The sequence below is a fragment of the Haliotis asinina genome, chromosome 1 (assembly GCF_037392515.1).
Source record: "Haliotis asinina isolate JCU_RB_2024 chromosome 1, JCU_Hal_asi_v2, whole genome shotgun sequence".
In the NCBI taxonomy this organism is placed as follows: domain Eukaryota; kingdom Metazoa; phylum Mollusca; class Gastropoda; order Lepetellida; family Haliotidae; genus Haliotis; species Haliotis asinina.
In genome coordinates this window covers 100,266,419-100,288,663 of record NC_090280.1, presented here as the reverse complement: position 1 = coordinate 100,288,663, position 22,245 = coordinate 100,266,419, and the positions used below count along the sequence as shown (strand labels likewise).

The following is a 22,245-nucleotide window of genomic DNA, read 5'->3' as shown; positions in this document are numbered from 1 at the left end:
CCATACGCCGTCATGGACGTATACGACATCATTTAGAACATCACTATCATGGGCGTACCCATACCCGTCATGGACGTATACGACATCATTTAGAACATCACTATCATGGGCGTACCCATACGCCGTCATGGACGTATACGACATCATTTAGAACATCACTATCATGGGCGTACCCATACGCCGTCATGGACGTATACGACATCATTTAGAACATCACTATCATGGGCGTACCCATACCCGTCATGGACGTATACGACATCATTTAGAACATCACTATCATGGGCGTACCCATACCCGTCATGGACGTGTACGACATCATTTAGAACATCACTATCGTGGGCGTACTCATACCCGTCATGGACGTATAGGACATCATTTAGAACATCACTATCGTGGGCGTACCCATACGCCGTCATAGACGTATACGACATCATTTAGAACATCACTATCGTGGGCGTACCCATACCCGTCATGGACGTATACGACATCATTTAGAACATCACTATCATGGGCGTACCCATACGCCGTCATGGACGTATACGACATCATTTAGAACATCACTATCATGGGCGTACCCATACCCGTCATAGACGTATACGACATCATTTAGAACATCACTATCGTGGGCGTACCCATACCCGTCATGGACGTATACGACATCAATTGGAACATCACTATCATGGGCGTACCCATACGCCGTCATGGACGTATACGACATCATTTAGAACATCACTATCATGGGCGTACCCATACCCGTCATGGACGTATACGACATCATTTAGAACATCACTATCGTGGGCGTACCCATACCCGTCATAGACGTATACGACATCATTTAGAACATCACTATCATGGGCGTACCCATACCCGTCATGGACGTATACGACATCATTTAGAACATCACTATCATGGGCGTACCCATACCCGTCATGGACGTATACGACATCAATTGGAACATCACTATCATGGGCGTACCCATACCCGTCATGGACGTATACGACATCATTTAGAACATCACTATCATGGGCGTACCCATACCCGTCATGGACGTATACGACATCATTTAGAACATCACTATCATGGGCGTACCCATACGCCGTCATGGACGTATACGACATCATTTAGAACATCACTATCGTGGGCGTACCCATACCCGTCATGGACGTATACGACATCATTTAGAACATCACTATCGTGGGTGTACCCATACCCGTCATGGACGTATACGACATCATTTAGAACGTCACTATCATGGGCGTACCCATACGCCGTCATGGACGTATACGACATCAATTGGAACATCACTATCATGGGCGTACCCATACCCGTCATGGACGTATACGACATCATTTAGAACATCACTATCATGGGCGTACCCATACGCCGTCATGGACGTATACGACATCATTTAGAACATCACTATCGTGGGCGTACCCATACCCGTCATGGACGTATACGACATCATTTAGAACATCACTATCATGGGCGTACCCATACCCGTCATGGACGTATACGACATCATTTAGAACATCACTATCATGGGCGTACCCATACCCGTCATGGACGTATACGACATCATTTAGAACATCACTATCATGGGCGTACCCATACCCGTCATGGACGTATACGACATCATTTAGAACATCACTATCATGGGCGTACCCATACCCGTCATGGACGTATACGACATCAATTGGAACATCACTATCATGGGCGTACCCATACCCGTCATGGACGTATACGACATCATTTAGAACATCACTATCATGGGCGTACCCATACCCGTCATGGACGTATACGACATCATTTAGAACATCACTATCATGGGCGTACCCATACCCGTCATGGACGTATACGACATCAATTGGAACATCACTATCATGGACGTACCCATACCCGTCATGGACGTATACGACATCATTTAGAACATCACTATCATGGGCGTACCCATACCCGTCATGGACGTATACGACATCAATTGGAACATCACTATCATGGGCGTACCCATACCCGTCATGGACGTATACGACATCAATTGGAACATCACTATCATGGGCGTACCCATACCCGTCATGGACGTATACGACATCAGTTGGAACATCACTATCATGGGCGTACCCATACCCGTCATGGACGTATACGACATCATTTAGAACATCACTATCATGGGCGTACCCATACCCGTCATGGACGTATACGACATCATTTAGAACATCACTATCATGGGCGTACCCATACCCGTCATGGACGTATACGACATCAATTGGAACATCACTATCATGGGCGTACCCATACCCGTCATGGACGTATACGACATCATTTAGAACATCACTATCATGGGCGTACCCATACCCGTCATGGACGTATACGACATCAATTGGAACATCACTATCATGGGCGTACCCCCATACGCCGTCATGGACGTTCACGTAAACACATCATAGACGTTCAGACTAACACAGTCGAAGGCACCAACACCACGTTAACACCAACATCGCCGCAGACGGTAACGTGTACCGTAGACATGGATGTTCACACTATCATCGTCATGAACGTGCAACCATTCATCGTCGTCTATGTTCACACTAAGACCTTCATAGATGTATGTACGCCGTCATGGACGTTCACTCTATCATCGCCTTGGACGTACCCACAATCACAGTCATCGACGTTCACACTAACAACCCTGATGGACGTACACACTCGGTCATGGATGTTCACACTATCATCGCCATGGGCGCGCAATCACCGTTGTCGACGTTCACACTAACATCGTTATAGATATACATCGTCGTGAACGTTCATGACCGTCCTGCACTGACATATTTTCAACGCCATTGACGTAAACGCTATCATTGTCTTATCGTCCTGAATATACCTACAAAGAGACGCGATATGTCAACAGTGGAAGTTGGTATGGCATGTGCTGGATCTTGGACTACTCCACTACCTGACCACCTGATACGACTTAATCTCTTCTCGGCCATCAACAGTCCAGATTCATCTCGGCATGAACGCTGCCAAAGCATCAATGTTCCTACACCAGTTATCTTCCTTTACTATATGGCCACACTACAGGTAACACGCAATGCTAACAAGCATCACACAAGTTTGACCTGCAGTATCAGTCACAACACAGGGAATCTATTTCTTCTCGATTTGTTTCGTTTCCATGGCAACACAGGATGCTTCTGGAATTATCTGGGCTTCACGCAGGTATAAATCGCCTTGTTCTGAGCGAGTGTGATCCATTTGGATTGGACACATCAAATCAATACAGTCGTGAAATGCTTTGTCCTAATTACCAATTACTTAATTTAATGAAAAGAAATTGGAAAAAGTCAGTGAATCAAATAGATGATTACCGTGCTGCGTGTAGATGTAGGTTCTCGTGGTCTCATTAACCAGTGTTTGTCTTGAGGAAGATGGGAGATAGGGAAGTAAGGAGCGTGCTCACTTGTTTTAAAGGGGAGCTGTGGACTAAGCGAGGTCTTACGCCGCTTTGGGCAATATTTGTGCAACATTACGGCTGAGGACACTAGAAATGAGTTTCACATGTAGTACCCATGAGGCGAATCGAACTCGGGTCTTCAGCCTGACGAGCGGACACATGATCCATGAGGCTACCCCGACCACTCCAAGAAAAGATGGAAAGGGTGTACGTTTACAGCGACATGGGTGCATATACCTCTTGTGTTTGATATTCTCGATTCTCCACATTCAGCAATATTCCAGCTGCATGGCGGCGGTCTGCAAAAAATCGAGTCTGGACCAGACAATCCAGTGCTTGACATGATTAGCCACGAGTTTGACATTATGGGATGCGATGCCACGTGCCAACCAAATCAGCAAGATGACCACCCCACCCCGTTGGTTGCCTCTTTGGACAAGCGTGGATCTTCACAAGTGGCGATTGCCTGTATTTGTCATACACCTTCAGTATGAACTAATGTCGACACTAGAGTACTATCCCGCCGAGATACCATACTGAGAAACGGACACCGTACTCAGACACTTTACTGTCTCAGCCGATCTGTCTTCGTTGTATCCCCTCATCAGGCACGATAACAACAAGCACCTCATTTTCGCGTCGTGAAGTATGACGCGAACAACTCGTGATTGAACCACCGATGAACAGCTCTAGGACACTAAGGGAGCTGCCTTGTTAACACTTGGCCTGTGAAGATTCCCAGTTTGAACCTTTTGGTCATCAGCAACCCATGCTTAACGGGGGCGGATGGTCAGGCTCGCTGACATTACAGATGCATGAAATCGTATCCCAAAAGCTAGTGCTGATCACTGGATTGTCTCTTCTGGACTCGAATATTTACAGACGCCATCTTTCAGCTGGAATATTGCTCTGCGCGACGTTTAACAAGATGATTGATGTAAATGTAAATTTTGATTAGTACTGTAGGCCTGTGGCCTTTGAGTATTAAATAAAGATTGATTGATTGAACAAGAAACAAATTGTTAACGTTATTGGAATGAAAATAGCAAACAGGATGAATATGACACCAACTGCTCCATGAGGTGCACCAGAAACATTTTCACTATCAATGCATGAAGCATTTTCCCGATTTGAAACAATTTCCCGTTTCGAAATCATTAATCAATCCCGTTTTTATTCCAGTTTCCCAGAGGCAGTTATCTTGAGCAGGTGACGAACAATTTTAGGTAGCATGAGTGACCATACATCGTTGTTTCTACTTAGTATTGATTCTACGTATGCCATGCTGGAAGCTCAGCCTAACATTAAATGACGTTGACTGAAACACAGATCACTGCTGGAAACCTTGACGTCAGTAGATAGGACATAGTTGCCTCTACGGGAATCCATCAAGCACTCATTTTACGAACGGTTTGGATGTTGACTTTGTGTTGCAAAAACAAGTACCCCTTTGACATTGTTTAGCGAGATATGTTGCATGGGCCGCATCCCAGCCACAGAACGACTAACAGTATCAGGACAGGAATTTGCACTGGAAGCATGGTTATTTTAATCTTGGTGTAGTAAAGGTCGTGTGACAAGTAAGATGTAGTGTGCGAAATAATCACTAGGCGCTTACCCGTGGCTAGTAAAAATCAAGTGGGGCCAGTAAATATCCGAAGCCACTTGCCCGAATTTTCATTTTGGTAAATATACTACGCTCTTCGACTTGTTAAATTCTAAAACACTTTTAAATCAACGGTCCGGTGACATTTATTTTGTGGTCAAGTAACTGCATGGATGACTATCTGTAACTTTATCACGATGTTAGTAAGTCAACATAAGAGCTCTGGACAACCATGTACATGCATTTATCTCATGTCACTAAAGCTGCTTGTCTAATTATTAATGCCACGGGCTGTCTGTCACGTGAGTTAGCCGTCTCCGCCCGCCTGTGCACGTATTTTAATTGTTGTATTCGAAATGTGCCAGGACAGACATCCATTGGTGTGTTCTGAAGTGGACATTACATATTGCATTCATGTGGTGAATCAAACCTTGAACTTCTAAACTGAAATCAAGCGCTTTAACCACAGAACTACCCCTTCACCCACATATTACTAAAGGTTTGAGGAAATTACTGAGGACATCTGATACAATGTAGAGGTTGGATTTCGAAATATATTCAGTGGGTGAGACCCTGTGATGACAGCTTCGGTCCAGACACTGGGGGAGATCTAGTGATGACAGTTTAGGTTCAGACCCTGGGTGAGGTCTAGTGATGACGGTTTAGGCTCAGAAGACACAGGGCGAGACCAAATGGCGACATTTTACATTCAGACACTGGGTGAGATCTAGTGATGACAGTTTACGTTCAGACACTAAGATCTAGTGATGACAGTTTACGTTCAGACATTGGGGGAGACCTTGTGATGACAGTTTAGGTTCAGACACTGGGTGAGACATTGTGTTGACAGCTTAGGTTCAGACACTAGGTGAGATGTAGTGATGACAGTTTCGGTTCAGAAGACGCTGGGTGAGACTTGGTGATGACTGTTTACGTTCAGACACTGTGTGAGACCTTGTGATGACAGCTTAGCTTCAGACACTGGGTGAGATGTAGTGATGACAGTTTAGGTTCAGAAGACACTGGGTGAGATGTAGTGATGACAGTATAGGTTCAGAAGACACTGTGAGAGATCTGGTGATGACAGTTTAGGTTCAGAAGACACTGGGTGATACTTGGTGATGACTGTTTACGTTCAGATACTGTGTGAGACCTTGTGATGACAGCTTAGGTTCAGACACTGGGTGAGGTGTAGTGATGACAGTTTTGGTTCAGACATTGGGTGAGATTCAGTCATGACTGTTTAGGTTCAGAAGACACCGGGCGAGACCAAATGAGGACATTTTATATTCAGATACTGGGTGTGCTGACTGTTTATATTCCGACACTGTGTGAGATCTAGTGATGACAGTTTAGGTTCAGAAGACACTGGGTGAGATGTAGTGATGCCAGTGTAGGTTTAGAAGACACTTAGGCGAGACCAAATTATGACAAATGATGTGTTTATTACATGTGTATCCCAATATGCTTGGTACCATCGCAGCACAAGAACATTCGACCTGTAGCTTTGAGATACTGTGTAGAGCTATGTGGCGCTGGTCTGCACAGAATCTGTGTAACTGGGCTATGATGATGTGCTAGTGATGCCACCATGCCTGACCAACCAATCATGTTTGTCATCTCATACAAAATGGGTTGACCAATTCCAACCTGGATCTCCATGCGTGTGGCATGATGAGTGTGGGCTGATGAGTGTGGACTGATGAGTATGGCCTGATGTGTGTGGCCTGATGAGTGTGGACTGATGAGTATGGCCTGATGAGTGTGGACTGATGAGTATGGCCTGATGAGTGTGGACTGATGAGTATGGCCTGATGAGTGTGGACTGATGAGTTTGGCCTGATGAGTGTGGCCTGATGAGTATGGTGTGATGGCCTGCTGAGCGTGGCCAGGATTTCAGCATGTGCAAAATAAGGTTTCCTCCATGCATCCGAACTCACACTTATGCACAATTTACATCTACAATACATTAGTGAATGCCAGTCCTTACTTGACATGCATGTGGCTGGTGCAATATGAGCCCTTTTTAATGCTGCTTCTACAACACGTTGGCTGGTTGCCAGATGGATCCCACAGATGGTCTATCAGGTTTATATCCTGAGATATTATAAGTATTGATATTACATTTTGAAGGGGTCAAAACACAGTTGTGTGTGGTGTAGGACTGTCATGTTGAAACCACTCCCTTAGTCGGTTCTTATTCGAGGAAAGTGATGATACAGAAAGGCTCCAGGTACCAATTTGCTCTCAGACTTCCCTGAACTGTCATAAGTAGATGTCTGTGTTTTGGATATGGCTCACAATACGAGACTTACAGCATCAAATCTCTTAACATGGCAAACAAACTGTCTAGCCGTCAGTAGACAAGCTGCCTTTCATCTTAGCATTTGAGAAAAAATTGTTGCTCATTACTGAACCATATGTTGTTGATGCAAACATCTAAATACAGGATCAAACACCCCTCTTCTGGGTCCACTTTGTATCTCATACAGGTGGTGACCGACTTGTCACATGTCGATGACATTGAGGAGAGACATCTTAATGATTGTTGGTTGAAAACACGCAGGTATATCCATAACTGAGTTAATGACTTGACTTTTACCCAGCTTTTATCAGCGCATCAAAAATGGGCTCCAAAAACAGTAACACCCACAAGTGACATGTGGTGCTCTACCGTACCTTAAAATACCATGCACCTGCAGACTGGGACCCTCCAAACTTCCCGCTCTCATTTGAAATATATGGTCTGATTGACATGATTCCATCATGGTATTTTTCCCACTCCAAATGGGTTTTGTCAGTTATGACAAAACTGTTCACTCAAACGTCACTGTTCATAGATATTGTCACTGTATGAGCATTATGCAGCAATTTCTTTTTATGACATTTTTAAGCAGTCACATAAAATGTTTGAAAACATTGCTCTTATGCTTAAAATTAAAACATATATATGATCAACACATTTTAAAAAATTGGTACATTTATACTGAACGGTTCATTAATAAACAAAATCAACACCTGTAATCATACTAAGTGTTTTTGTTGAAAAGAGTAGCATGAACACTGCCAGACACAGCCATAAAGGCTTAAAGCCCATCAACAGCCTGGCAATAAAATGGTCATAGATTTTCATCCTAAAGTGTTAATATTGAGAGTTCCTTCAACTTGAAACCGGATGGATCCATGCACATTCCTGCATATACAGATAATTGTCTTGACTACATCCAACTCTGGTTAGCTCAAACAGCACTATATCTGGTCTACTTTCATCTTGCACACAAACACTTAATTACATGAAAGCCAGGTGAATTAGCCTTGTGACAATAATATGACAACCACTTCTTCATAATACTTTAAATGTATCACTGAAATCTGTTACTCAAAACTCCTCTGTGTGAACAGACCTGGGTCATCTGCAGTTTGAACTGGTCTTTTGTGCTCAGCAACAATATCAACATCAAATTTAAATTTTAGAACTCTTCCTTATTCCTGACTTTCAAAAATCAGATACTTCCATAAAACAGTAAAAGAATGCACACACAGGGTTTATAAAATCCCCTTGCCCGATGTCCTGGACAACTCAGTTTTCATTTCGGGCAATCAAATAATAGTATCTTACTTTCATGTTTTCTACAAGTTTTCTGCTCACAGTTTCAAACTGCAAATACACTTGGACTTTGTTTCATATCTGCTCATAATGTAACTATTAAATTTCACAATGATAAAAAGGTTGAGTTACCTTTCTTTGCTACGTATGACTTCTCAATAAATAGTCCACTAAACATTAACATCAAATACCATGTTAATTTATTCTTTCACTATTATATCTTCATGACTATGTCATAAAAGTGAGGGCTAGTGGAAAATTAGTCAGGACAAGATAGTTTCTTCAAGTCATTCTCCCTGTGGCAAGTGGCATTCAAAAAAAATGTCGACGCCTGACACAAGACCTCAGTTTATGAGCACTCCGAGCCTATCTTACTTGACTTACACAGTGTAAAATATTCCAGTCTCAGGGATTTGGGATAGAGAATTTTGACAATGTGCCATTTTCAGGATTATTAGCCATTTTCTGAATTCAGAATGGGTCACTGCCATTGTATCAATAGTAAATTTCCAAATTTTCATGGGCCATTTTTCATTAAAATGTTCAAAACGGCCCATGGCCCCTGTCTTTCCCAATCCCTGCAGTCTCTGAACGAACCTTTACAAACAAAATTCTGGTCCAAAACCTTTTTGGTAAAATACTTTGATAAAGCACTTTGACAATAATAACAGTAATCACAGACTGATCAATAGTTTTGCGTTTGATTACTGACATTTCAGTTGAATCACAACACTTTCAGATTAATGTCATCTCTTTGTTATGCCTTCACAGATTAGAACCAAGAGAAGACTTTGTGACTTCACGGGTCCGATACACCATCTTGCTGGCTTCGTCAAATGCTGGCTGCAGCCTCTCTCTCACTCTCTGCATCCAAGCCTTAACCACGGGACTGCTCTCGTAAAGGTTCTCCTCATGGACTGCATACAGCTGGAGAAGTTCACAAGCTCCGAGGATGTCCGCTATGGAGATGTCATTTCCACAGAGAAATGGCTGGGATTTCAAGTAATATTTCTCCAAACCAGCAATAACTGTACGAACGCTTTCCCGACATTTTTCTACCTTACCCATGTCGATTGGCTGATTCTTAGCCTTGGGGATTATCAGCTGGAAACAAAGACATGAAGATACATATACACACATCAAGCAAATACGTCGACTTCCAATAATATGGGCTCTGATATAACAAGATAATTCACTAAAATTTACACCATCCCCTGCGTCTAGTGGCTAGCACTGGCTATCAACATAAATCACTGAGACCAATAAGCGTTAACTGAATATCAATTAATTATTGAAAGATATTGGAGAAAAACATGAAGTAAAATATTTAATCAAGTCAAGAAAAAGAGAACCAATTTCACGTTAGTGATGAGTGGTGAAACATGTACAGATGGATTACCAACAAAAAGAGCATTCAGAACATAATACAAACACTGCACATCAATAAAGATGTCACTTTGTGCATTGTGTGAATAATAATATAATTTACCTCAAGTATCATCGATGACTCAGTTTTCACATCAATCATCCCTAATATTTCTTTCTACCGACATATATTTCCAATCATCAATTCTTTCAGCCATGTCATGTCATATCAAGATATACTATGATGATACCTGGTGCCTAAATTCCTCTGGCAAAGACTGGACAAATGGGAAGTTGAAGTAACCCTAACAGTTTTAGAATAATCAATTTATTATATTAACAACATCAAATGTCTATCAATAATACAGAAAAAAATGTATCCAAGATTTTATGTGTCAAATAACATTTACTACAACAAAGCTATAAAGGAAGGGGAGGTAATTGTGATACTCACAAGGTGTCGAAAGAGCATGGCAGCGCTGCCCCTGGTGTTAACATGTTGCCAGTTGCAGTATTCATCAACTCTGGCCTGAGCGCGGAGGTCAGTACGTGGGTACCAGTGGTCAGGCAAGTTGTATTTACAGGAGAGGTATTTCAGAATGGCCACACTGATAAAGACACACAAAGTAAACAAATTTCTTCAACATACAGATCGTCTATCATTTGGAAGAGATATTTACAAGATTAAATATTAAAAATAATGAAAATGAGGTTTACTTTAAACCTTTTTCGAAAGACATTACTTCACACTAACCTTGGTCTACGCTTGCTTACAAGTTGTGTTAGTTTCAATCAGACATGAATTTTCTTTTACCATGAATTCATAGGAATTATGTCTGAATCATCGCATATGATGAACTAACCTATGAATCAAAATATATGACTAAATACAAGATTGTACCTCTCAGTCAGCTTGAATCCATTATCATCAATAACTGGCACCAAATTAAAGGGGTTGATCTTTGCAAATTCCTCAGTGAAGTGTTCACCTGCAACACATAACAGAAGGTAGGAGAGTAACTAGCTTCATATGCCCAATGCACACATATACCCAGACTTCTAATCCATATCAGCTCATAACAAAATATTGACCTCCCTCTTTATCTGCTTCAACAGACACCATTTTACTCTCTACGACACTTGTGTTGTCAACTACTCTGAAAGGAGCTCAATAGTTTGGGTTTGAGAACACTCTTCCAAAGAGAGTTCCATGCAGTCAGCATAGTAGTTAGTACCCCTGACACTAGACTAACACGTACAGTCTGTTTGGCTCAAAAGTGGACCAGAGAAAGGGACAGCCAGGTGTTTGAGAAGCACATGCACAAGTGCTGACAGATTCATTAACCTGTGCTGTACCATCTCCATCCTGTCTTGCACACCTGGCTGGTCCGTTTCTTTGCACTCCTCCCTTGTAACAAATAGTGAACATGGTCAATATTTTAATGACAGTTTGTTAAACAACTTTTTTTTATTTTTAGGCCAAATTCTTCAAAAACCTCACAGGGTTTGTCTGATGCTTTGATTTTGATTAGTGTTTCATTGTGTATTATAAATATATGTTTATTAGTTTTCTAGGTTCTCTGCAATTCATTGGTCTGCTTTTGAGTCAAACAAACTGTAGTCTCTGAATGTATATGATTTTGGTTATGACATATAGACCCACTTAAATTTCCCACCTCGCCCCCTACCCTGGTAAATCTGAAATTCAGAATCTTGAGAAATCTAGACTTGCTATATTTAGGGCTTTAGCAATGAAGAGAAAGCTAAGTAGTAGGAAAAATAACATGGTTTAAGGATTGTGAGACAAACTACCCTGCCGCAAGCAATGATGTTATGCTATGTCAATGTGAGAACTGAATCGGACATGAACTAAAGATGTAACAACTCTTGGAAATGTTTTCATTCATGATTTTAACTTTTCATGCTGTCCCTATAAATATGTAAGGCTGGATCTAGCTACTTCTATACATGTATTACAACAATGATGTCAGATTGTTCTTCATGATCTGCTAGAACACCAAGTCACTCGATCCCTTTCAAGAGAATGAATAAGTGGAGCATCATCACTATCCGCCCGTAACTCCCACCCCAACCAAAAGCCAAAATTACAAACTGACATGCATACCTGACCCTAAATACACATTAAAAAATACTAGAAAAGCCTCAAAAGGTATAAAAAAAACAGTGAACTTATTTCAGGGTTGGAATATTACACCAGGGAACGAGAGGGGTACGGGCGGAACTCTTTCAATATCCTATATGCTACTCCACGTCTGGTCAAGACCGACAAAAGTCGAAAGTCCCAATCACCTAGTACCTGTCATAGACTTTAGAATCGTCGATGGGTTCAAATTCCATAGGTCGAAAAAAATCTCATAATTACAAAATAACTTAGGCTGAACAAAATGTCATGCAAAGAAACTTGTGTTTGTAGCATACCTTTTCGTAACGCAACTGGTTTATCTTCAAATGGTATCTTGTTTAACTTTACAAACATATAAACAGCTCTGGATGGCTGAGACAGCAAATCATAGTACACTTTCAACGCCATGACTGTGGTTGACTGGTTTTCGGGTCAACCGCTTAGCGTCGTTGCTCTCCCTTCTAGCTCGGAGGTGAGAGGCAGGGTCCCAGTCTATCACTCCCTGGGGCCTATGGTCGCAATAAAATTGACCAATGGAATAACAGTAGAGATTTTGGGATTAATCAATTGGCCAATCACCATCCAATCAAGAATCCGTTTACTCAGATGCCGATAATGGCGGCCAAATTAAAAGAAAATGTCAACACCCTAGTTAAGCTGGTTTCGTGATTTTTCCAACTTGCTGAATCGCTGCTACATGTTGAATAGAGACCATGGTAACTGTCGTTAGCTGATAGAACGTCTCCATTCGTGGATATATATACCTATAGATCTACGCAGGTGTATGTTCCATTTCTTCATCTCTTGAATATATTTTATTCCACGCTCTATCAGTTTGGCCAATCTCATCTTGGTTCATATTAGCGTTCATATCAGTGTTCTTTGCAACCAAACATTCATTTGCTGAAGAAGACATGCTCCGAAATGTTGTGTTTCTTATATCAAATATGTTGAATCGACGTTCATACATTCAATTTCACTTCTGAATGTCATTCAGTGACTTTGGTCCTTATTTTATAAGCTAGCTCCCAGCGCAGGTCAGAAAATCGATGATCTAAGCCCCGCTTTACTGTCCATTTGCTATCTTCTGTATTCTTATTTCACAGGATCAGAGTACACCAGTGAGACGAAAGAGAAAACCCGACAATATCGAAACTGAAAACCCACACAAAGTTTCAATTCAGTGTGTAAGTCCGACATTTCCACATCATTTCCAGCGTGTTAAGTCACAAAGTGACCTGTTGAGAAATGAGAGTTCATTCAGTCCTCAATATTTACTGAAAACCAATTTTTTCACCTTTCACAAAAGTTTATGCAGTCAGTTACTGTTGTTATTGTTGTTGCACTACGGTTTTCATTTTACAGTCCTCCACGTCATTACTCAGTTGTGAATGTACACGTTGCCCACAATGTCTTTTGGATAAAAAAAATAATTTGGTGAGGGTGGGGGTGGGGGGAGTGATCTTTTCGATGAGGTTTTATGATGATGTCCCTTGTATGAAACCCCTCACCAACTCTGAAGTCCTTGTAAATATCCCAACATATATGAGAGTCCATATTTTCCATGTGCACTTTACACAGTTTTTTTTACAGAAAACAGCAGGGAAGAAGGGATTTAACCATCAAGGAACTGATATTGAAAGTCTTTAGTACGCTGTCAGTTTCTTCACTTTATTTAAAAAATTATTGCCCACATAGTCAATTTCCTTGCACACAGGGACACTTATCATAGAAAACAGAGGAATATAATATTCCTGTAAAGAATAAAAGGCTAGGACTATCATTCTTTTAATGTGGTTCTAGATTGTTAATTCCAACTGTTTTCTGAAACAGGGACAACAGATTTACATAAGAAGCAACCATCACGGTTGGGAAACTGCTGTTCTGAAAGATGTGAGAAGTGCCACCAGTAGCCATGGTAACAAGGTTTTTGTTGCAGAGACTATGTCAGGGGAGGTAAGATATCTATGTGGTACATCTAATAGTGTGTACGTGCACATTTATGTAATTTGTTTTCAATTACACTGTCTTTTTAGATTTTTATTTTTACAAAACATAATATTATGGAACTCATATTCTGTTGATATTAGTTTCAAACAGTTTCTATAGCTGCTTGTACTGCCATTTATTTTGGTGCATCCTGTTAAGATAGAGTAGCAGAAAGACAGGATACCAAAGTTGTTTACTTTCCTTGCTGTGTTATGCCAAAACTTGTTATACTTTTCTTGCCCTGACTGGTGTTGATCTTAACGAGGAATGCTTGGTACACGACATGCAAGAGCATGTCTACACACACTGTGTTTGAAAGATAAGCAAATTGATGCAGCTGAAGACACTTATGGGAACAGTTGCAGTGCCCGAACATCATTTCTTCGCATCACACCCAGTCACCCACTGAATGAAATGAATTCTCTCTCTGTCCCTTGTGATAAAATGTGGTGGCAATATTGGTCTATATGTTATTTGTTGTATTGGTGTCTATATGTTTGTCATGCAGGAGTTGGTGTGTGGACAAGAGGATGTCCTCCATTGTTCCAGTGTCCCCCTGTCCAGCAGCGAGTGCTTGTCAGACCTTGCTCCCCTCAATGAAGCCACAGGTACATCAAGTCATATACATTAAACTCTGAATGATCACTCTTCTCAAAAGAAACAGACTGCTAAAAAGTTGTCCTGGCCACTTGTTAGGCATTATAGATGAACCATGTATATCAAACTACAGTTATTACAAACGTTAATGAGGACTTCCTTTTTCTTTGTTATAATTGTGGATTACTGTACTCAGTTGGTGTGGGAGAGTTGTGGAGTTAAGGACAGATATTTTACTCAAAACTTGTTTGAAAACAAACACAAGAAACTGTCCTGAATGGAAATTATGAAGGCCAGTTACTTGCATCATAGTATGTGTTATTTTATACACATTGATTTCTCAAAGCATCATGAAGTCTTCACCTAAAGAGAGTACTAACAAAGGAATATATCTAGAGTCAGTGTCAGTTATGTAAGATCAAAACTGTTGAGAGAGAAGAGAAATGAAATTGCAGCATGTCAGAAGGCAGACATTTGACTGACTCCAGAACCAGTGCAGGCTTTACTTTAGACTAATATTTAGTACCTGGATCTATATAATTTGGACTGTAACAAACAAACTCATTTATATTGAAAAGGAGCCCCTCAGAGAAAAGTGATCCTGAACCTTAAAGGCTTTACTATTGCAGAGAGGGCCAGGCAGTAGGGAAAATAATGTGGTAAAGTCACTGTGAGACAGAGTAGCTCCAGTTTGGCTTTAAGTGCTAAGTATGCATTGACTGAAGCACCTGTAAAATGTCTTGTTTGTCCTGCCTCCAGTCCTGCACTGCCTGTGGGAGAGGTTCAAGCTGGACTGTATCTACACCAAGGCTGGATCTACAGTGGTGGCTGTCAATCCATTTAAGGACATCCCAGATCTTTACTCACTTAACACTGTGGAGGCATATTGCACAAGACACTCCAACCAACAAGTAGGTATTACAACAATCAGCAACTGTGAACATCTGGGTGCTGTCGTAAAATGCAACCTTTGTGCTACGGTAGTCGTAAGTCTATGTTAGGTATGGGACTTACAATCACCTTAGCACTAAGATTGCTCTGCACTTTGGACTAAGATGGATCCACAGCAACCCATGCTTTTAGTAAGAAGTGTCTATTGGGATCTGCTTGTCATGTTTGCTGACTTGGTAAAAATATTTACTGACCATCATCACATTGCTGGAAAATTGTAGTGTGTTGCATCAAATAATAAGCACACTAGTAAAACCTGCATATTTTGCACATGGGCATGGTTGATTTTATCGACTCTCAAAGAACATAATAGATTCTTCTTTTCGGTCTTTGGCTTGTTTATGCCGTTTGTACCAGACTGATGAACAAGTACATTGTCACCTCTTGCTGTCAGCATAGCTTGCAGGGAAGCTTTTTTGAATGGACACAACAAGAGGATTAAAGAAATTGTATAAGGTAATATTTTTGAAGTTGTTAACTTGTGTGTTATCATTATTATGTTTGTCACTTGTTTACTGAAAACTTGAACAAGGAGGAGAAAATGTCTGAAAGGATTAGTTTAATATTATTGCATTGGCTGCATGCGGAACAACTTCATATATATATGTCATGAGGTCCTGGATGGTTGATGGTGTTGCAGGAATCAAGAGCCCCACACATCTATGAAATTGCCAAGGAAGCTCACAGTAGCCTACAGCAGGACTCCCTCCCCCGGGGTCAGTGCATCATCGTCAGTGGAGAGAGTGGGGCAGGCAAGGTATGCAGTATTGTAAAGTGACAGATATTAAGAAATGATCTATACATGTAAACAGTCTGATGGTATATACATACTCATGTCATTTTAATGCTTTTATACTGTAATAAAACCAAAGACTTTTTCAATATACATATATTTCATTCTATAATGAAGCTCTATAAAAAAATAGAAAACGTTTTCCTTTGATGCTGTGTAAAGATTTGACAATGCCTCCATCCACAGGGTGAGACCAGAGTTAATCATTCTTTTTCATAGAGATCCTCCTTGGGGTACTTATAAGCATTTAAATGTTCTTTAAATTCTTGCGACAGTTGTAACCATATTTTTGAAATAAAAATATGTACAAAACAAAAAACATCGTTTTTGTCATGTGAGACCACCCCTACAGAGCCCCTGTGAAGACGTGCTCAGACGTTCTCCGAAGTTCTTGCATACTTAGCAAAAGACAAGTTCAAAGATGAGTACCTCAGAGACTCAAACTGTATGTATGGTTTCTTTATTAGACGCATGGGCGCTGTAGGAATCATTTTTTACAGTATACTTGTCTAAAATGTTGTAACATTTTCTGTCCCTTTCGGTTAGCCACGTGGCTGGCAAGATGGAGGACGGTAAGCTTTTTTAACGCCAAAGCTTTTAAGTTTTCTGGCGGTCTTTTTAAGTAAGCGTTTGTTCAGCTATACTGTTTCATACGTTTTACTATATGTTATACACATATTTACTTCACCTTTGTGTTTGTTGTAAATTATGGTGTAGGAGGGTGCTAAGTGGATTGCTCCACTTCAGCACAAACAGAGCAAGAGGGTGAAGGGCAAGGGCAAAGGTCCTGCGTTGCCGCAACCGCAGCAACAGCAGCCTTTTCGGGGCAAAGGGAAGCCCGCCCCAGCTTCCCATTAAATGTTTGCCTAGAGCCCTTGGTGTCCCCCGCACAAGCAGGCGGAGAACTGCTGACTGTGGGGGTATATTGACTTGCGCCAGAAGTCCCTGTAGGCGGCAGGCTGTCACTATTCCTTTTGGAATGGCAGGCAGCCACTTCAAATCCCTGGGTCCTGTCCACAGTCAGGGATGGCCACATGCCACAGTGGAAGCGAGACCCTCCATGCTTCTCAGGGATTCAGCACACGCAGTGCCGTTCTCCCGGGAAAAAGTAGAGGTCCTCCGTGCCAAGGTCCAATCATTACTGGACAAGGCAGCCATCAAGGTAACGGGTTTTATTCCACGTACTTCCTTGTGACCAAGAAGGACGGAGGGTTCAGACCTATCTTAAATTTCAAGGGGCTGAACAAGCTCATAGATTTTCCGTCCTTCAGGATGGAGACACTGCATTCAGTGATCTCTTCCGTGGAGATAGGAGATTGGCTCACGTCACCTCCATGTTCCGATACACTCCTAGTTCAAGACATACCTTCGGTTTTCGTTCGACGGAAAGTGTTATCAGTTTCGGGTTTTGCCCTTCGGCATCTCCACAGCGCCGAGGGTGTTCACCAATCTTATGTTAATCCCAGCTCAGCTAACCAGGTCACAGGGCAGGTGTTGTCATCCATACCTAGACAATTGGCTTTTGAGGGCCCTCGGGCTCCTGTTTTCACACGATGCCAAACAGCACGTGATGGACATCCTGTTGAAGCTCAGCTGGATCATCAATCTCAAGAAGTCAGACCTGACCCCCATGCACAATCTGGTGTTCTTGGGGGCACAGTTCAATACGGCACAGGGGATTGCTTCCCTGGCCACAGATCGTAGTTCAGAGGACTGCACTTCAGTTCCTCGTGTCCCCCAGGGCCACAGCAAGAACTTGGCATCATCTGCTGGGCACTATGGCGGCTACAGTTGATGTGGCCTGGCGTTCGAGGTTGAGGATGCGACCCGTTCAACAGGCGTTAGCCCAGTTGTGGTCCCATTTGGAGAGCTACGAGACTGTTCTCGAGACTCCCGCTTGGTTGATTCCTCACCTGCAGTAGTGGACGGAAGTCAGAAATCTGTCCAGGGGGATCCCCTTAGAGACACCGACACCTTCTCTCTTGATTTAGACGGACACCTCCCTCACAGGCTGGGGGGCATCCTGGGTGAACTATCAGTCTCGGGCCGTCAGGCCTAGGACGAAGTCACCCTACACATCAATGTGTTGGAATTAAGAGCAGTCCGCGGGGTGTTCGAGAATTTCATGGAGTCAGTGCGGGGTCAGGTGGTTTGTCTCGAGATGGACAACCAGACCGCTATGACGTATATCCTAAAGCAAGCCTTCAGGAGGCATGGCAGTTTCTGCTGTGGTACGACCATTTCGACATTCGGGTGATTCCCATCTATCAACGTTCTCGCGGATGCGCTCTCGAGACGTATACTAGCCCCACACGAGTGGATGCTGCATCGGGGGATATTCGGGATTATTTCCCAGTTGTTCAGTTCGTTCCAGGTAGATCTGTTTGCCTCTGGGGCGACGAATCAGATTCCTGTGTTTTGCTCAAGGATACCAAGAGCGATAACCAACGACGCCTTTCTGCTCGATTTGACGGACAGAGTGCTGTGGGCGTTCCCACCAGTTTCTCTGATCTCACGAGTCGTCTCAACCAGCTCGGCTACTTGTGCTTCTGGCACCGCTTTGGTCAGCTTAAAGCTGGTTTTCGGTAATTCTCAGGTTTCTGGCTTGGCCTCCTGTACTATTACCCTTTCGACCGGACTTGCTGTCCCAGAACGGAGCACCGCACCCGAATCCCAGGATTCAGTGGGTGGCCTGGCCGCTGTCCGGAATCGCCTCCATGCGAGAGGAATTCCTGCACCAGTTGCAGACACAATTCTGGCTTCGCGGAGGGATTCGACAAACGTTCAATATGAGGATAGATGGGCCTGTTATGCGCTGGTGTGTCGACAGGGGGATCGTCAATCCCTTTTCTGCAGATCTAGTATCTGTGTTGGCGTTCCTACAATCTAAGCTTGAAACCGGTCTGGCTGCTTCTACAGTTAGAGGTTACTCCATGGCAATATCTGCCTTCCACATTCCTGGGGCAACACCCTCTAGTTCAGCGCTTCCTTGCAGGCATGGACAGAATCCGTACGTCTGTCTTGCGGATTAATCCCCCATGGGACTTGCCAGTCGTTCTTGATTGATTGTCTGGTCCTCTTTTTCACAACCTGTCGGCTCTTTCCCTCCAGCTGTTGACATGGAAGACTGCTTTTCTTGTGGCAGTAACTTCTGGCAGGCGGGTGGACGACATAAATGCTATGTCCACCAACCCAGAATTAACAGTGTTTCACAAAGACACAAAGAGTGAGCATCCGATTGCCAGATACTTACCGTCCTAAGAGAGATAGCACCTTTCACGTAACGGCGCCTATTGAGCTCCCTGCTATCAAGCAACCTTTGCCGCCCAGTACCTCTCTTCGTCTTAGATGTCCGTAAGACCCTTAAGGCTTATATCAAACGAACAAAGGACATTAGGAAGAATGATCAATTGTTCTGCTGTTATGGTGGTGGCAAGACTGGCCTTCCGGCGAACAAGCAGACCATATCTAGGTGGCTTGTCTCTGCCATTTGTATGGGATACACCTTGAAAGGGTTTGAAAGCTCATTCGGTTAGGGCTGTGGCAACATCTAAGGTGTATGCGTCCGCCTTGCCCATTGAGCACGTTCATCCGTCATTACCAGTTAGACTGTCAAGCGAGCGTGCTCAGTTTGGCCAGTCAGTTCTCACCAGTGGGCAGGGCACGAGCGCCCTAGTCGATTGAGCTAACCTCGAAAATTGAGAACGATCATTTGACGTTGTAGCTGCAACAAGTAGACTGGTGGTGGTGTCTTATCTTATACTTTCCATCTTTCCATTGGTGGTGGGCTCTATTATGGTGGTGGTATTTTGTTTACTGGTCTAGACTGTCTGAGTCCTTCCCTAGCACCATGGCCGGTGCCTGTGAATTGAACTCTATGATATCGGACGCCTGTCCTGGCTCCCGTTTTTAGGCACCCTATGGCTATCTTTCAGATTAGTAGGGTTAGACCATGTATTATCCTGGCCCTGGTCCGCACCCCCACCGCAAGGCGCAGACGGTCACATGACCAGGTAAGTGTGATTATCGTTTTATGTCAGGTTTACAAGCAGACAGAATGCCTCTCCCTAAGATCAGTCTTTAGGAGTCTGTCTTATGCTTATAAGTACCCCAAGGAGGATCTCTATGAAGAAGAATCGAACAAACCTGTAGAGGTTGCAGATTCTTTGAATAGAGTCCTCCTTGGGGTACGGCCACCCTCCTCCCCACATTCTGTCTGTATTGGTTACAGAACGGAAGTGTTTGGCTTAAGGCTATAGCCTAAGGGTTACCTGCTCTTGGCTGTCACGAGGTCAGGGGTCCTGTATGGGTGGTCTCACAAGACAAAAACGATGTTTTTTGTTTTGTGCATATTTTTATTTCAAAAATATGGTTACAACTGTCACAAGAATCTAAAGAACATTTAAATGCTTATAAGTACCCCAAGGAGGACTCTATTCAAAGAATCTGCAACCTCTAAAGGTTTGTTCGAGTTTTGTTGAATGAAAATCTGATTTGTTTGAGATTCTGTTGCAAATTGTAGAAATCCCTAAAAGCATGACATGCATTTTCACTGTTTTCCAGACTGTGTCAGCCAAACACCTTCTGAGATATCTGACAGTGGTGGCCAACCCTCTCACAGACCTCCACCAGGACAGGTTTGCTTGTTGTTGCATATATCTGTATAATGTGATGGTCCAAAAAGGCGTCAAGACTGAAAGTTTTGAGAAGGATTTTTGACTGATTGATCCAGTATTGTTCATTGAATGTTCAACAAATTCCTGTGACTACTCCTTTCAATTATTGCAAGTAGAATATTTCCAATAATGTTTAGATCTTTGACCCCTTTCACTGTTGTCTCGGTGTTGATACAAAGATATATCGCATCTGAATTTATGTCATGTGAATATTGACCATCATTTAGGAGATGCATGTGGCACATTTCTTTTGTTTCAGGAAACTTTCCGAATGTACAGGAAAGGGCAAGGCCATTGAGAGGAGAATCCTAGACTCCAATCCCATCCTAGAGGCATTTGGTAACAATGTCATGATTGATATATTGAATTGAAATGTGGTGACAGTTGTCCAGATTGGTTGAACCTGAAGCATTTGTGTTTATAGTATACCTAATCATCAAAGTGTCTGTAGAATGTAGAATGGGAAAACCGCTGCCAAAAAGGAAATAGCACCAATGTGTAACACTTAATAGCTTCTAAATTCCAAGACCACATGCAGTTTCTTTTGGATAGACTGTTTGCCCAGAGTGTCAGCACTTTGATCTACCGTGGTGCAATACTCTGACATTGAATGATGATACTTGATGTATACCCTGCCTGGCCCTTCATACATACTTGCTGTTAACCTGCCTACCCCTTGATACATACCTGCTGTTACCCTGCCTGACCCTTGATACATACATACTTGCTGTTACCCTACCTGATCCTTCATACATATTTCCTGTTACCCTGCCTACCCCTTGATACATACTTGCTGTTTCCCTACCTAGCCCTTGATATGTACTTGCTGTTACCCTACCTGGTCCTTGATACATACTTGCTGTTACCCTTCCTATCCCTTGATACATATTTGCTGTTACCCTTCCTATCCCTTGATACATACCTGCTGTTACACTACCTGATCCTTGATGCATATTTCCTGTTACCCTGCCTGGTCCTTGATACATACTTGTTGTTACCCTGCCTGGTCCTTGATACATACTTGTTGTTACCCTACCTGGTCCTTGATACATACTTGTTGTTACCCT

The 22,245-nt window shown here is 42.6% G+C and overlaps 2 protein-coding genes across 3 annotated transcripts in view; one reads left to right on the top strand and one right to left on the bottom strand.

The window, feature by feature from the left end:
- Window positions 1-8,019: 8,019 nt before the first annotated feature.
- LOC137256560 (glutathione S-transferase theta-1-like) lies at window positions 8,020-12,672 on the bottom strand. The gene is made up of 4 exons (XM_067794422.1): window positions 12,469-12,672; window positions 10,931-11,018; window positions 10,484-10,637; window positions 8,020-9,768 (listed from the first exon to the last, which is right to left on the bottom strand). Exons 1-4 carry the CDS (start codon window positions 12,578-12,580, stop codon window positions 9,430-9,432), a joined length of 693 nt encoding a protein of 230 aa, XP_067650523.1. The 5' UTR covers window positions 12,581-12,672; the 3' UTR covers window positions 8,020-9,429.
- A 96-nt stretch (window positions 12,673-12,768) lies between these two features.
- The window catches only part of LOC137256544 (unconventional myosin-XIX-like), a 45,765-nt gene continuing 36,288 nt past the window's right edge, over window positions 12,769-22,245 (top strand). The window contains exons 1-8 of one of the 2 annotated variants that reach the window (XM_067794406.1): window positions 12,769-12,888; window positions 13,279-13,359; window positions 14,006-14,128; window positions 14,670-14,769; window positions 15,518-15,669; window positions 16,350-16,466; window positions 21,066-21,139; window positions 21,438-21,517. In XM_067794406.1, the coding sequence (XP_067650507.1) occupies window positions 12,886-12,888; window positions 13,279-13,359; window positions 14,006-14,128; window positions 14,670-14,769; window positions 15,518-15,669; window positions 16,350-16,466; window positions 21,066-21,139; window positions 21,438-21,517 (730 nt within the window). In that variant the 5' untranslated portion in view covers window positions 12,769-12,885. Of the gene's footprint in view, window positions 12,889-13,278; window positions 13,360-14,005; window positions 14,129-14,669; window positions 14,770-15,517; window positions 15,670-16,119; window positions 16,166-16,349; window positions 16,467-21,065; window positions 21,140-21,437; window positions 21,518-22,245 lie in introns of those variants that run through there. The other variant, XM_067794412.1, reaches the window with a different exon arrangement.

Excerpts from the sequence above, each read along its gene's own strand:
- LOC137256560 (XM_067794422.1), bottom strand. The coding sequence starts at position 12,580 with ATGGCGTTGAAAGTGTACTATGATTTGCTGTCTCAGCCATCCAGAGCT. Across the intron at positions 11,019-12,468 it reads ACCAGTTGCGTTACGAAAAG|GTGAACACTTCACTGAGGAA; the intron begins GTATGCTACAAA and ends TATGTGTTGCAG. Across the intron at positions 10,638-10,930 it reads GGATTCAAGCTGACTGAGAG|TGTGGCCATTCTGAAATACC; the intron begins GTACAATCTTGT and ends TGTCTTTATCAG.